The following is a 13327-nucleotide window of genomic DNA, read 5'->3' on the forward strand; positions in this document are numbered from 1 at the left end:
TAGCAGGGTGTGTAAGATCTGTGGAGGCTGTACTGTCAGAAGTCTAACTTACAGAACAAGTCTCTCTCTCTCTCTCTCTCTCTCTCTCTCTCTCTCTCTCTCTGTCGATCTCTCTCTCTCTCTCTCTGTCGATCTCTCTCTCTCTCTCTCTGTCTATCTCTCTCTCTCTCTCTCTCTCTCTCTCTCTCTCTCTCTCTCTCTCTCTCTCTCTCTCTCTCTCTCTCTCTCTCTCTCTCTCTCTCTCTCTCTCTCTCTCTCTCTCTCTCTCTCTCTCTCTCTCTCTCTCTCTCAGATAGCACTGTGCAAATATCAAACAGAATGCTTTACGTAATGTGTTAACAGAGTGTCATCCCAGCGCTAAGGGTTGGAAAGGAGAGAAGATAAGCTACCAGCAAACTGCAGTAGAGTCCAAAGGTGTGTCCAAAATGACTCCCTATTACCTACAGTGCACTACTTCTGTAGTGTAAAAAAATAATGTAGTGCACTTTAAAAGGGAATAGGCTGCTATTTGGGACTCAGACCAACAGAAGAATACCTCCTCACAGGTACAACTGTTCTGTTCGCAACATCTCTAGTACAAAGAGAGTTTATAAAGAGGGGGGAAACAGTTGAGAGGGGCCTGATGAGAGGAAAGGAAATGAGAGAGGTAAGAAGGTCCAACTTACTTCCTCTGTTGCGCGGAGGAGCGCCGGGTGCAGATCAGCGCTACTATGACAACCACTACCACGGTAACGGCTCCGACGGAGACCACGATGATGACCAGGAGGTTGCTGTTCTTCTGGGGCGTCACGCTGCCGTGAGGAGGACGCATCTGACCAATGTCTGGAATTACAACAGGGACAGGAAATAGGAACATCTGACCAATGTCTGGAATTACAACAGGGACAGGAAATAGGAACATCTGACCAATGTCTGGAATTACAACAGGGACAGGAAATAGGAACATCTGACCAATGTCTGGAATTACAACAGGACAGGAAATAGGAACATCGGACCAATGTCTGGAATTACAACAGGGACAGGAAATAGGAACATCTGACCAATGTCTGGAATTACAACAGGGACAGGAAATAGGAACATCTGACCAATGTCTGGAATTACAACAGGGACAGGACATTTTTTTCAAATAACAAATAGTGCACTGTAAGATATTTGACTGATTGACTCCCCTCTGGAAATGAAAAAAAGAAATGGTTTGCACATTCCAAGCACATAAGTCATTCATCTCATTTGCTGCTCACATCCCTTTGAATGAGATACAGCGCTTAAAGTTGAACAACTAGAGATAGGGTACTACGCTTACTTAATGTCTGGACTTCTCTGCCTGGTCCTGAGCGGTGAACAGCTGATGTGATACTGAGAAATTGTAGGTGATCGAATAACCCCCCCCCCCCCCACTTCCTTCCATTGTGCGAGCAAACGTGTAATCTTTGGAGAATAAAATCGATGACCTACGTGGAAGATTAAAACTACCAACGGGACATTCAAAACTATAATATCTTATGCTTCACGGAGTCGTGGCTGAACGACGACACTATCAACATACAGCTGGCTGGTTATACGCTGTACCGGCAGGACAGAACAGCGGCGTCTGGTAAGACAAGGGGCGGCGGACTATGTAATTTTGTAAATAACAGCTGGTGCACGATATCTAAGGAAGTCTCGAGCTATTGCTCGCCTGAAGTGGAGTTTCTCATGATAAGCTGTAGACCACACTATCTTGCTAGAAAGTTTTCATCTGTATTTTTCGTAGCTGTTTACATACCACCACAGACTGAGGCTGGCACTAAGACAGCATTGAATGAGTTATATTCCGCCATAAGCAAGAATGAAAACACTCACCCAGAGGCGGCACTCCTAGTAGCTGGGGACTTTAATGCAGGGAAACTTAAATCCGTTTTACCAAATTTCTACCAGCATGTTAAATGTGCAACCAGAAGGATAAAAATTCTAGACCACCTTTACTCCACACACAGACGCATAACAAAGCTCTCCCTCGCCCTCCATTTGGCAAATCTGACCATAATTATATCCTCCTGATTCCTGCTTACAACCAAAAATTAAAGCAGGAAGCACCAGTGACTAGATCAATTAAAAAGTGGTCAGATGAAGCAGATGCAAAGCTACAGGACTGTTTTGCTATCACAGACTGGAACATGTTCCGGGATTCATCCGATGGCATTGAGGAGTACAACACATCAGTCATTGGCTTCATCAATAAGTTTATCAATGACGCCGTCCCCACAGTGACCGTACGTTCATACCCCAACCAGAAGCCATAGATTCATACCCCAACCTGAAGCCATGGATTCATACCCCAACCAGAAGCCATGGATTCATACCCCAACCAGAAGCCATGGATTACTTGCAACATCCGCACTGAGCTAAAGGCTAGAGCTGCCGCTTTCAAGGAGCGGCACTCTAGCCTGGAAGCTTAAAAGAAATACCACTATGCCCTCCGACGAACTATCAAACAGGCAAAGTATTAATACAGGACTAAGATCGAATCGTACTACACTGGCTCTGACGCTCGTCGGATGTGGCAGGGCTTGCAAACCATTACAGACTCCAAAGGGAAGCACAGCTGATCTGCCCAGTGACATGAGCCTACCAGACAGGCTAAACTACTTCTATGCTCGCTTCGAGGCAAATAACATTGAAACATGCATGAGAGCACCAGCTGTTCCGGAAGACTGTGTGATCACGCTCTCCGCAGCCGATGTGAGTAAGACCTTAAAACAGGTCAACATTCACAAAGCCGCTGGGCCAGATGGATAACCAGGACGTGTACTCAAAGCATGCGCTGACCAACTGGCAAGTGTCTTCACTGACATTTTCAACCTCTCCCTGACTGAGTCTGTAATACCTACATGTTTCAAGCAGACCACCGTAGTCCCTGTGCCGAAGAACACTAAGGTAACCTGCTTAAATGACTACAGACCTGTAGCACTCATGCCTGTAGCCATTAAGTGCTTTGAAAGGCTGGTCATGGCTCACATCAACAACATTATCCCGGAAACCCTAGACCCACTCCAATTTGCATACCGCCCCAACAGATCCACAGATGATGCAATCTCTATTGCACTCCACACTGCCCTTTCCCACCTGGACAAAAGGAACACCTATGTGAGAATGCTATTCATTGACTACAGCTCAGTGTTCAACACCATAGTGCCCTCAAAGCTCATCAATAAGCTAAGGACCCTGGGACTTAACACCTCCCTCTGCAACTGGATCCTGGACTTCCTGACGGGCCTCCCCCGGTGGTGAGGGTAGGTAACAACACATCCGCCATGGTGATCCTCAACACAGGGAACCCTCAGGGGTGCGTGCTTAGTCCCCTCCTGTACTCCCTGTTCACTCATGACTGCACAGCCAGGCACGACTCCAACACCATCATTAACTTTGCCGATGACACAACAGCCTGATCACCGACAACGACAAGACAGCCTATTGGCAGGAGGTCAGAGACTTGGCCGTGTGGTGCCAGGACAACAACCTCTCCCTCAACGTGATCAAGGCAAAGGAGATGATTGTGGACTAGAGGAAAATGAGGACCGAGCACGCCCCCATTCTCATCGACGGGGCTGTAGTGGAGCAGGTTGAGAGCTTCAAGTTCCTTGGTGTCCATATCACCAACAAACTAACATGGTCCAAGCACACCAAGACAGTCATGAAGAGGGCACGACAAAACCTTTTCCCCCTCAGGAGACTGAAAATATTTGGCATGGGTGCTGAGATCCTCAAAAGGTTCTACAGCTGCAGCATCGAGAGCATCCTGACTGGTTGCATCCCTGCCTGGTATGGCAACTGCTCGATCTCCGACCGCAAGGCGCTACAGAGGGTAGTGCGTACGGCCCAGTACATCACTGGGGCCAAGCTTCCTGCCATCCAGGACCTCTATACCAGGCGGTGTCAGAGGAAGGCCCTAAAAATTGTCAAACAGTCCAACCACCCTATTCATAAACTGTTCTCTCTGCTACCACACGGCAAGCGGTACCAGAGCGCCAAGTCTAGGTCCAAGAGACTTCTAAACAGCTTCTACCCCCAAGCCATAAGACTCCTGAACATCTAATCAAATGGCTACCCAGACTATTTGCATTGCCCCCCACCTCTTTTACACCGCTGCTACTCTCTGTTCTTATCATCTATGCATAGTCACTTTAATAACTCTACCTACATGTACATATTACCTCAACTAACCGGTGCCCCCGTACATTGACTCTGTACCGGTAACCCCCTGTATATAGTCTCACTATTAACATTTTACTGCTGCTCTTTATTTACTTGTTGGGGGTGGGGTATACTGTAATGGTATACTGATTGTGATGCTATAATGTAAATGCTAACGACATTCTTGTCCTCTCTGTCCCACTTCCAACTGTCGTTTCTACATACAAACAAAAATTAAATAATAATCACATCACATCACTAAACTGGGTCAAAGCTGTAAGTTTTCCTTCCTCCACTTTTAATGCTGCAGCACATTGAAAACAACGACAAACAAGGTCTGAGGAGCTGAACCAGTATCTTATCTACTGCTTGAGAGTGACACGCCATTCAGAGAACAGTGGGTGTTGGACTGTAGTCAGAGCAAAACATTTTGCCCCTCAGGAGACTGAAAAGATTTAGCATGGGTCCTGAGATCCTCAAAAAGGTTCTACAGCTGCACCATCGAGAGCATCCTGACTGGTTGCATCACTGCCTGGTACGGCAACTGCTCGGCCTCCAACCGCAAGGCACTACAGAGGGTAGTGTGAACTGTAGTCAGAGCACAGTGGGTGTTGGACTGTAGTCAGAGAACAGTAGGTGTTGGACTGTAGTCAGAGAACAGTAGGTGTTGGACTGTAGTCAGAGAACAGTAGGTGTTGGACTGTAGTCAGAGAACTGTAGGTGTTGGACTGTAGTCAGAGAACTGTAGGTGTTGGACTGTAGTCAGAGAACAGTACGTGTTGGACTGTAGTCAGAGAACAGTACGTGTTGGACTGTAGTCAGAGAACAGTAGGTGTTGGACTGTAGTCAGAGAACAGTAGGTGTTGGACTGTAGTCAGAGAACAGTAGGTGTTGGACTGTAGTCAGAGAAAAGGAGGTGTTGGACTGTAGTCAGAGAACAGTAGGTGTTGGACTATAGTCAGAGAACAGTAGGTGTTGGACTGTAATCAGAGAACTGTAGGTGTTGGACTGTAGTCAGAGAACAGTGGGTGTTGGACTGTAGTCAGAGAACAGTGGGTGTTGGACTGTAGTCAGAGAACTGTAGGTGTTGGACTGTAGTCAGAGAACAGTACGTGTTGGACTGTAGTCAGAGAACAGTACGTGTTGGACTGTAGTCAGAGAACAGTAGGTGTTGGACTGTAGTCAGAGAACAGTAGGTGTTGGACTGTAGTCAGAGAACAGTAGGTGTTGGACTGTAGTCAGAGAACAGTAGGTGTTGGACTGTAGTCAGAGAACTGTAGGTGTTGGACTGTAGTCAGAGAACTGTAGGTGTTGGACTGTAGTCAGAGAACAGTACGTGTTGGACTGTAGTCAGAGAACAGTACGTGTTGGACTGTAGTCAGAGAACAGTACGTGTTGGACTGTAGTCAGAGAACAGTAGGTGTTGGACTGTAGTCAGAGAACAGTAGGTGTTGGACTGTAGTCAGAGAACAGTAGGTGTTGGACTGTAGTCAGAGAACTGTAGGTGTTGGACTGTAGTCAGAGAACTGTAGGTGTTGGACTGTAGTCAGAGAACAGTAGGTGTTGGACTGTAGTCAGAGAACAGTACGTGTTGGACTGTAGTCAGAGAACAGTACGTGTTGGACTGTAGTCAGAGAACAGTAGGTGTTGGACTGTAGTCAGAGAACAGTAGGTGTTGGACTGTAGTCAGAGAACAGTAGGTGTTGGACTGTAGTCAGAGAACAGTAGGTGTTGGACTGTAGTCAGAGCACTGTAGGTGTTGGACTGTAGTCAGAGAAATGTAGGTGTTGGACTGTAGTCAGAGAACAGTAGGTGTTGGACTGTAGTCAGAGAACAGTAGGTGTTGGACTGTAGTCAGAGAACAGTAGGTGTTGGACTGTAGTCAGAGCACAGTAGGTGTTGGACTGTAGTCAGAGAACAGTAGGTGTTGGACTGTAGTCAGAGAACAGTAGGTGTTGGACTGTAGTCAGAGAAAAGGAGGTGTTGGACTGTAGTCAGAGAACAGTAGGTGTTGGACTGTAGTCAGAGAACAGTAGGTGTTGGACTGTAGTCAGAGAACAGTAGGTGTTGGACTGTAGTCAGAGCACAGTAGGTGTTGGACTGTAGTCAGAGAACAGTAGGTGTTGGACTGTAGTCAGAGAACTGTAGGTGTTGGACTGTAGTCAGAGAACAGTAGGTGTTGGACTGTAGTCAGAGAACAGTACGTGTTGGACTGTAGTCAGAGCACAGTAGGTGTTGGACTGTAGTCAGAGAACTGTAGGTGTTGGACTGTAGTCAGAGAACAGTACGTGTTGGACTGTAGTCAGAGAAAAGGAGGTGTTGGACTGTAGTCAGAGAACAGTAGGTGTTGGACTGTAATCAGAGAACTGTAGGTGTTGGACTGTAGTCAGAGAACAGTGGGTGTTGGACTGTAGTCAGAGAACAGTGGGTGTTGGACTGTAGTCAGAGAACTGTAGGTGTTGGACTGTAGTCAGAGAACAGTACGTGTTGGACTGTAGTCAGAGAACAGTACGTGTTGGACTGTAGTCAGAGAACAGTAGGTGTTGGACTGTAGTCAGAGAACAGTAGGTGTTGGACTGTAGTCAGAGAACAGTAGGTGTTGGACTGTAGTCAGAGAACAGTAGGTGTTGGACTGTAGTCAGAGAACTGTAGGTGTTGGACTGTAGTCAGAGAACTGTAGGTGTTGGACTGTAGTCAGAGAACAGTACGTGTTGGACTGTAGTCAGAGAACAGTACGTGTTGGACTGTAGTCAGAGAACAGTACGTGTTGGACTGTAGTCAGAGAACAGTAGGTGTTGGACTGTAGTCAGAGAACAGTAGGTGTTGGACTGTAGTCAGAGAACAGTAGGTGTTGGACTGTAGTCAGAGAACAGTAGGTGTTGGACTGTAGTCAGAGAACTGTAGGTGTTGGACTGTAGTCAGAGAACTGTAGGTGTTGGACTGTAGTCAGAGAACAGTACGTGTTGGACTGTAGTCAGAGAACAGTACGTGTTGGACTGTAGTCAGAGAACAGTAGGTGTTGGACTGTAGTCAGAGAACAGTAGGTGTTGGACTGTAGTCAGAGAACAGTAGGTGTTGGACTGTAGTCAGAGAACAGTAGGTGTTGGACTGTAGTCAGAGAACAGTAGGTGTTGGACTGTAGTCAGAGCACAGTAGGTGTTGGACTGTAGTCAGAGAAAAGGAGGTGTTGGACTGTAGTCAGAGAACAGTAGGTGTTGGACTGTAGTCAGAGAACAGTAGGTGTTGGACTGTAGTCAGAGAACAGTAGGTGTTGGACTGTAGTCAGAGCACAGTAGGTGTTGGACTGTAGTCAGAGAACAGTAGGTGTTGGACTGTAGTCAGAGAACAGTAGGTGTTGGACTGTAGTCAGAGAACAGTACGTGTTGGACTGTAGTCAGAGAACAGTACGTGTTGGACTGTAGTCAGAGCACAGTAGGTGTTGGACTGTAGTCAGAGAACAGTAGGTGTTGGACTGTAGTCAGAGAACAGTAGGTGTTGGACTGTAGTCAGAGCACAGTAGGTGTTGGACTGTAGTCAGAGAACAGTACGTGTTGGACTGTAGTCAGAGAACAGTAGGTGTTGGACTGTAGTCAGAGAACAGTAGGTGTTGGACTGTAGTCAGAGCACAGTAGGTGTTGGACTGTAGTCAGAGCACAGTACGTGTTGGACTGTAGTCAGAGAACAGTAGGTGTTGGACTGTAGTCAGAGAACAGTAGGTGTTGGACTGTAGTCAGAGCACTAACAGACAGCCTGTGTTCCCAAGCCCTGTTTCCTACAGTACGTGTGTGTGTGTGTGTGTGTGTGTGTGTGTGTGTGTGTGTGTGTGTGTGTGTGTGTGTGTGTGTGTGTTCGTTCCTTTCGGTTCAAAACACAAGCTGTTTCCATATGGCCTGAGGAAAATACCAAACACAACAATGCAAAAAGACAAATTGAGAGAGTTATGCACATTTCCATGGCTGGTACCATACAGTGGTGTGTGTAGTGTGTGTGTGTGTGTGTGTAGTGTGTGTGTGTGTGTGTGTGTGTGTGTGTGTGTGTGTGTGTGTAGTGTGTGTGTGTGTGTGTGTGTGTGTGTGTGTGTGTGTAGTGTGTGTAGTGTGTGTGTGGTGTGTGTGTGTGGTGTGTGTGTGCGTATGGTGTGTGTGTGGTGTGTGCGTGGTGTGTGCGTGGTGTGTGCGTGGTGTGTGCGTGGTGTGTGCGTGGTGTGTGCGTGGTGTGTGCGTGCGTGTTCATGGGGGGGAGGGGGGGGGGTGTTAACTGTGAAGGATGGATTTCACTGTGGAGCCACCAAGCCCCCACACCAACACGAGGCTTCTCCACGCTACTCCTGTCAAGGTCGCAATACCGGTGTGATGGAGAGTGTCATCAATTCAACCTGTCCCTTCGTTCACTTTCACCGCCCCGCGGTCTCAAAGAAAATGACAGATATACTGAAGCCTTTAAACGCTTCCTGTACTTCAATACCAAGCGTTCATACAGCATCCGTAGACAACCCATCTCCTCTGGGCTGAGGTAAGGACTACTTCCTGTACTTCAATACCAAGCGTTCATACAGCATCCGTAGACAACCCATCTCCTCTGGGCTGAGGAAAGCACTACTTCCTGTACTTCAATACCAAGCGTTCATACAGCATCCGTAGACAACCCATCTCCTCTGGGCTGAGGAAAGCACTACTTCCTGTACTTCCTTACCAAGCGTTCACACAGCATCCGTAGACAACCCATGTCCTCTGGGCTGAGGTAAGGACTACTTCCTGTACTTCCTTACCAAGCGTTCACACAGCATCCGTAGACAACCCATCTCCTCTGGGCTGAGGTAAGGACTGCATTCCAAAAGACTGCTCTATTCTCTATAGTGCACTACTTTTAACCAGGGGCCCATAGGGTCATTTGAGAGGCAGCCAATAGAGTGTAGACTGTATTCCATTAGGGCTAATACATTAGGGCTAATACAATAACCTTGTCTAAAGACCCTCGGGCTACTAGGTCCGTCTATCAGCTACTCAAACAGAACGGCCCACACGGTACGAAACGTCTGTGTGTGTGTGTGTGTGTGTGTGTCTATATACACACAATACCAGTCAAAAGTTTGGACACCTACTCATTCAAGGGTTTTAGTTGATTTTATTCTACATTGTAGAATACTCTGGGTCTTCCTTTCCTGTGGCTTGTAACTCTAATGAACTTATCCTCTGCAGCAGAGGGAACTCTGGGTCTTCCTTTCCTGTGGCGGTCCTCGTGAGAGACAGTCTAATCATAGAGCTTGATGGTTTTTGCGACTGCACTTAAAGAAACGTTCAAACTTCTTGAAATTTTCCGGATTGACTGACCTTCATGTCTTAAAGTAATGATGGACTGTTGTTTCTCTTTGCTTATTTGAGCTGTTCTTGCCATAATATGGACTTGGTCTTTTACCAAATAGGGATATCTTCTGTATACCACCCCTACCTTGTCACAGCACAACTGACTGGCTCAAATGCATTAAGAAGGAAAGAAATTCCACAAATTGACTTTTCACAAGGCACAACTGTTAATTGAAATGCATTCCAGGTGACTACCTCATGAAGCTGGTTGAGAGAATGCCAAGAGTGTGCAAAGCTGTCATCAAGGCAAAGGGTGGCTTTGAAGAATTTTATTTTGAAGAATCTAAAATATTTAAAATATTTTGATTTGTTTAACACTTTTTTTAGTTACTACATGATTCCATATGTGTTATTTCATAGTTTTGATGTCTTCACTATTATTCTACAATGTAGAAAATAGTAAAAAATAAAGAAAAACCCTGGAATGGGTAGGTGTGTCAAACCTTTTGACTCGTACTGTGTGTATATATATATATATATATATATATATATATATATATATATATATATGTGTGTTCTGGAATATTCTACAGGTTATATTGTAAACTAATTCCCTTGGTAATATCAGAACACTATTCTTTGTTAGTGCATCTGGTAATCGACATGTTGTACAACTCGACGGTCCGACAACACCTCACAAGTAAACATACTGAAAATCAAATGACCTGTCAAACGCAGATAAAACAACTTGAAAGCAGACTAACCTCAGTAGCTTTTTTGAACCAAAAGAGTAAATGAAAAGCTTTTTGTTGTGTTAGTGTCTGTCAACGATGTAGCTAGGTTAACCCACGAGGAAAACAACATCACAGAAGCATTACAAGATAGAACTGCTCTCATCCCAGCAGGATAACAAAGCCTTACACAGGTAAAGCTTTCAACACATTTTTCTGCACAAAGTCTTGTGAAAACCAATTTCATTACATAAAGACAGCATTTCACAGTGACACGCTCGTGTTGCTGGCAAAACCAACAATAACGGCAAATATTTATTTAATTCCTAGAGTACTATAGCTTTTATTTACAATAACACAGCTGCTGATATTAAGGTGAGTTGTTTTGATGAAGGGTTGACTATCAGTATGCTGGTACTCTACTAGAGCCTTGCCCTTACCCGTGACCTTCAGGCCCTACCCTACCCTTACCCGTGACCTTCATGCCCTACCCTACCCTTACCCGTGACGTTCAGGCCCTACCCTGCACTTACCCGTGACGTTCAGGCCCTCCCTAACCCAGGCCTGCAACGTTCAGGCCCCTATTCATCACCTTGGTCTGTTCTCTAGGTTTAACAAGATGCCATGAAATCGTTTGATATTGGCTCTGTTCACATTGGAATTCATCAGTCATCTTTAAAAAAAAAAAATTAAATACATAAATATTCAATAATTATCCGGTCTAGCCGTCTCAACAACAATATCTTTTCCAGCAGAAACATCAGATAATGTGTGAGAGTGCCTCAGACCCATCGTCCTGGTAACACACTGCACATGTCCCAAATGGCACCCTATTCCCTATGTAGTGCACTACTATAGACCAGAGCCCTATTCCCTATATAGTGCACTACTATAGACCAGAGCCCTATTCCCTATATAGTGCACTAATTTAGACAAAAGCCCTATTCCCTATATAGTGCACTACTTTAGACCAGAGCCCTATTCCCTATATAGTGCACTACGTTAGACAAGAGCCCTAGTCTAAAGGAATGTATATTATAACGCCGTTTGGGACACAGACATTGGTTAATGACGTTGACGCTAGACTCCAGTCCGGTTCTGCCTCGATGCTCGTCTGCTATATTAGGGTCATTTCCACAGAATTATCTCCTATTCATTAAGATGGTTTTCAAGATGGAATCCCAACGTTCCCGGGAGAAGAGAAACACAGATTGCACACATGCGATCTTTCAGACTGGGTTTGGATAAAAATAGATCGGATAATCTGGAACCTTCTAGGAGTAGGGCAGAAGTATTGGATTGTTTAATAAGTAACTAGGTAGGCTAACAATAGTAGGACATGTACACAATCCGGAACATCTAGGAACATGTACACAATCCGGAACATGTACACAATCCGGAACATGAACACAATCCGGAACATGAATACAATCCGGAACATCTAGGAACATGAACACAATCCAGAACATCTAGGAACATGAACACAATCCGGAACATCTAGGAACATGAACACAATCCGGAACATCTAGGAACATGTACACAATCCGGAACATGTAGGAACATGGAACAAATGAACAAATCAGGAACATGAACACAATCCGGAACATCTAGGAACATGAACACAATCCGGAACATCTAGGAACATGAACACAATCCGGAACATCTAGGAACATGAACACAATCCGGAACATCTAGGAACATGAACACAATCCGGAACATCTAGGAACATGAACACAATCCGGAACATCTAGGAACATGAACACAATCCGGAACATCTAGGAACATGAACACAATCAGGAACATCTAGGAACATGAACACAATCCGGAACATCTAGGAACATGAACACAATCAGGAACATCTAGGAACATGAACACAATCCGGAACATCTAGGAACATGAACACAATCCGGAACATCTAGGAACATGTACACAATCAGGAACATCTAGGAACATGAACACAATCAGGAACATGAACACAATCCGGAACATCTAGGAACATGAACACAATCAGGAACATCTAGGAACATGAACACAATCCGGAACATCTAGGAACATGAACACAATCCGGAACATCTAGGAACGTGAACACAATCCGGAACATCTAGGAACATGTACACAATCAGGAACATCTAGGAATATGAACACAATCAGGAACATGAACACAATCCGGAACATCTAGGAACATGAACACAATCCGGAACATCTAGGAATATTCTAAGAAGGTTTAGTAGAACTGAAGAACACAGGCAGACAAATGAGATTAGTCTCAGTCCCACAACACCTGACCAGTCCCGTCTCTGGGACAGGATAAATGACTCGTCCCCTGCTCAGAGTCACTAGTCTGGACATACAGCTCGTATAATTACTGCACACCTAGGGCACAGTTGCACACTATTCCCTATGTAGTGCACTACTTTTAACCAGAGCCCAGGCAGTATGGACAATATGTCTACCAACTGGATGGTCCAAAGTAGTGCACTACATAGGGAATAGGATGCCATTAGGGACACAGTTCCTCTGTTTCACACTGCTCCTGTCCATTGAGAACCAGGTACTATACAAGGAGGATCTGTGCTTCATCAGTGAACTCTGACCTCTATCATGCTGGAAGGCAACAGAAGCCAACGTCGCAACCATCTGCTCCTAATCAGAAGGACAGACAGAAGCTACCGGTTACCTCCTAATTCATTCCAGCAGGCAATGCAGTGGGTCAGTGAGCACGCTGTCATACCAGCGAGTCCTGCCGATCCCCGGCGACGTTCTGCCAACACTCTCAAGTATGATTACAGATTACAGCGTGTGTGTAGGGTTAGGGTTGCTCAGACTGGATAGGGTTACTCAGACTGGATAGGGTTACTCAGACTGGATAGGGTTACTCAGACTGGATAGTGATAGGGTTACTCAGACTGGATAGGGTTACTCAGACTGGATAGGGTTACTCAGACTGGATAGGATTGCTCAGACTGGATAGGGTTACTCAGACTGGATAGGGTTACTCAGACTGGATAGGGTTACTCAGACTGGATAGGGTTAGTGTTGCTCAGACTGGATAGGGTTGCTCAGACTGGATAGGGTTGCTCAGACTGGATAGTGTAACTCAGACTGGATAGTGTTACTCAG

General features: G+C 45.6%; 1 protein-coding gene across 1 annotated transcript in view; it reads right to left on the bottom strand.

Annotated features, from left to right (window-relative positions):
* LOC106591943 (netrin receptor DCC) overlaps positions 1-13327 on the bottom strand; it is a 384214-nt gene that overhangs the window by 47714 nt on the left and 323173 nt on the right. Inside the window, 1 exon segment of the mRNA XM_045703220.1 lies at positions 666-822. Coding sequence (XP_045559176.1) covers positions 666-822 — 157 coding nt within the window.

The sequence above is a fragment of the Salmo salar genome, chromosome ssa01 (genome assembly GCF_905237065.1).
Source record: "Salmo salar chromosome ssa01, Ssal_v3.1, whole genome shotgun sequence".
In the NCBI taxonomy this organism is placed as follows: Eukaryota; Metazoa; Chordata; class Actinopteri; order Salmoniformes; family Salmonidae; genus Salmo; species Salmo salar.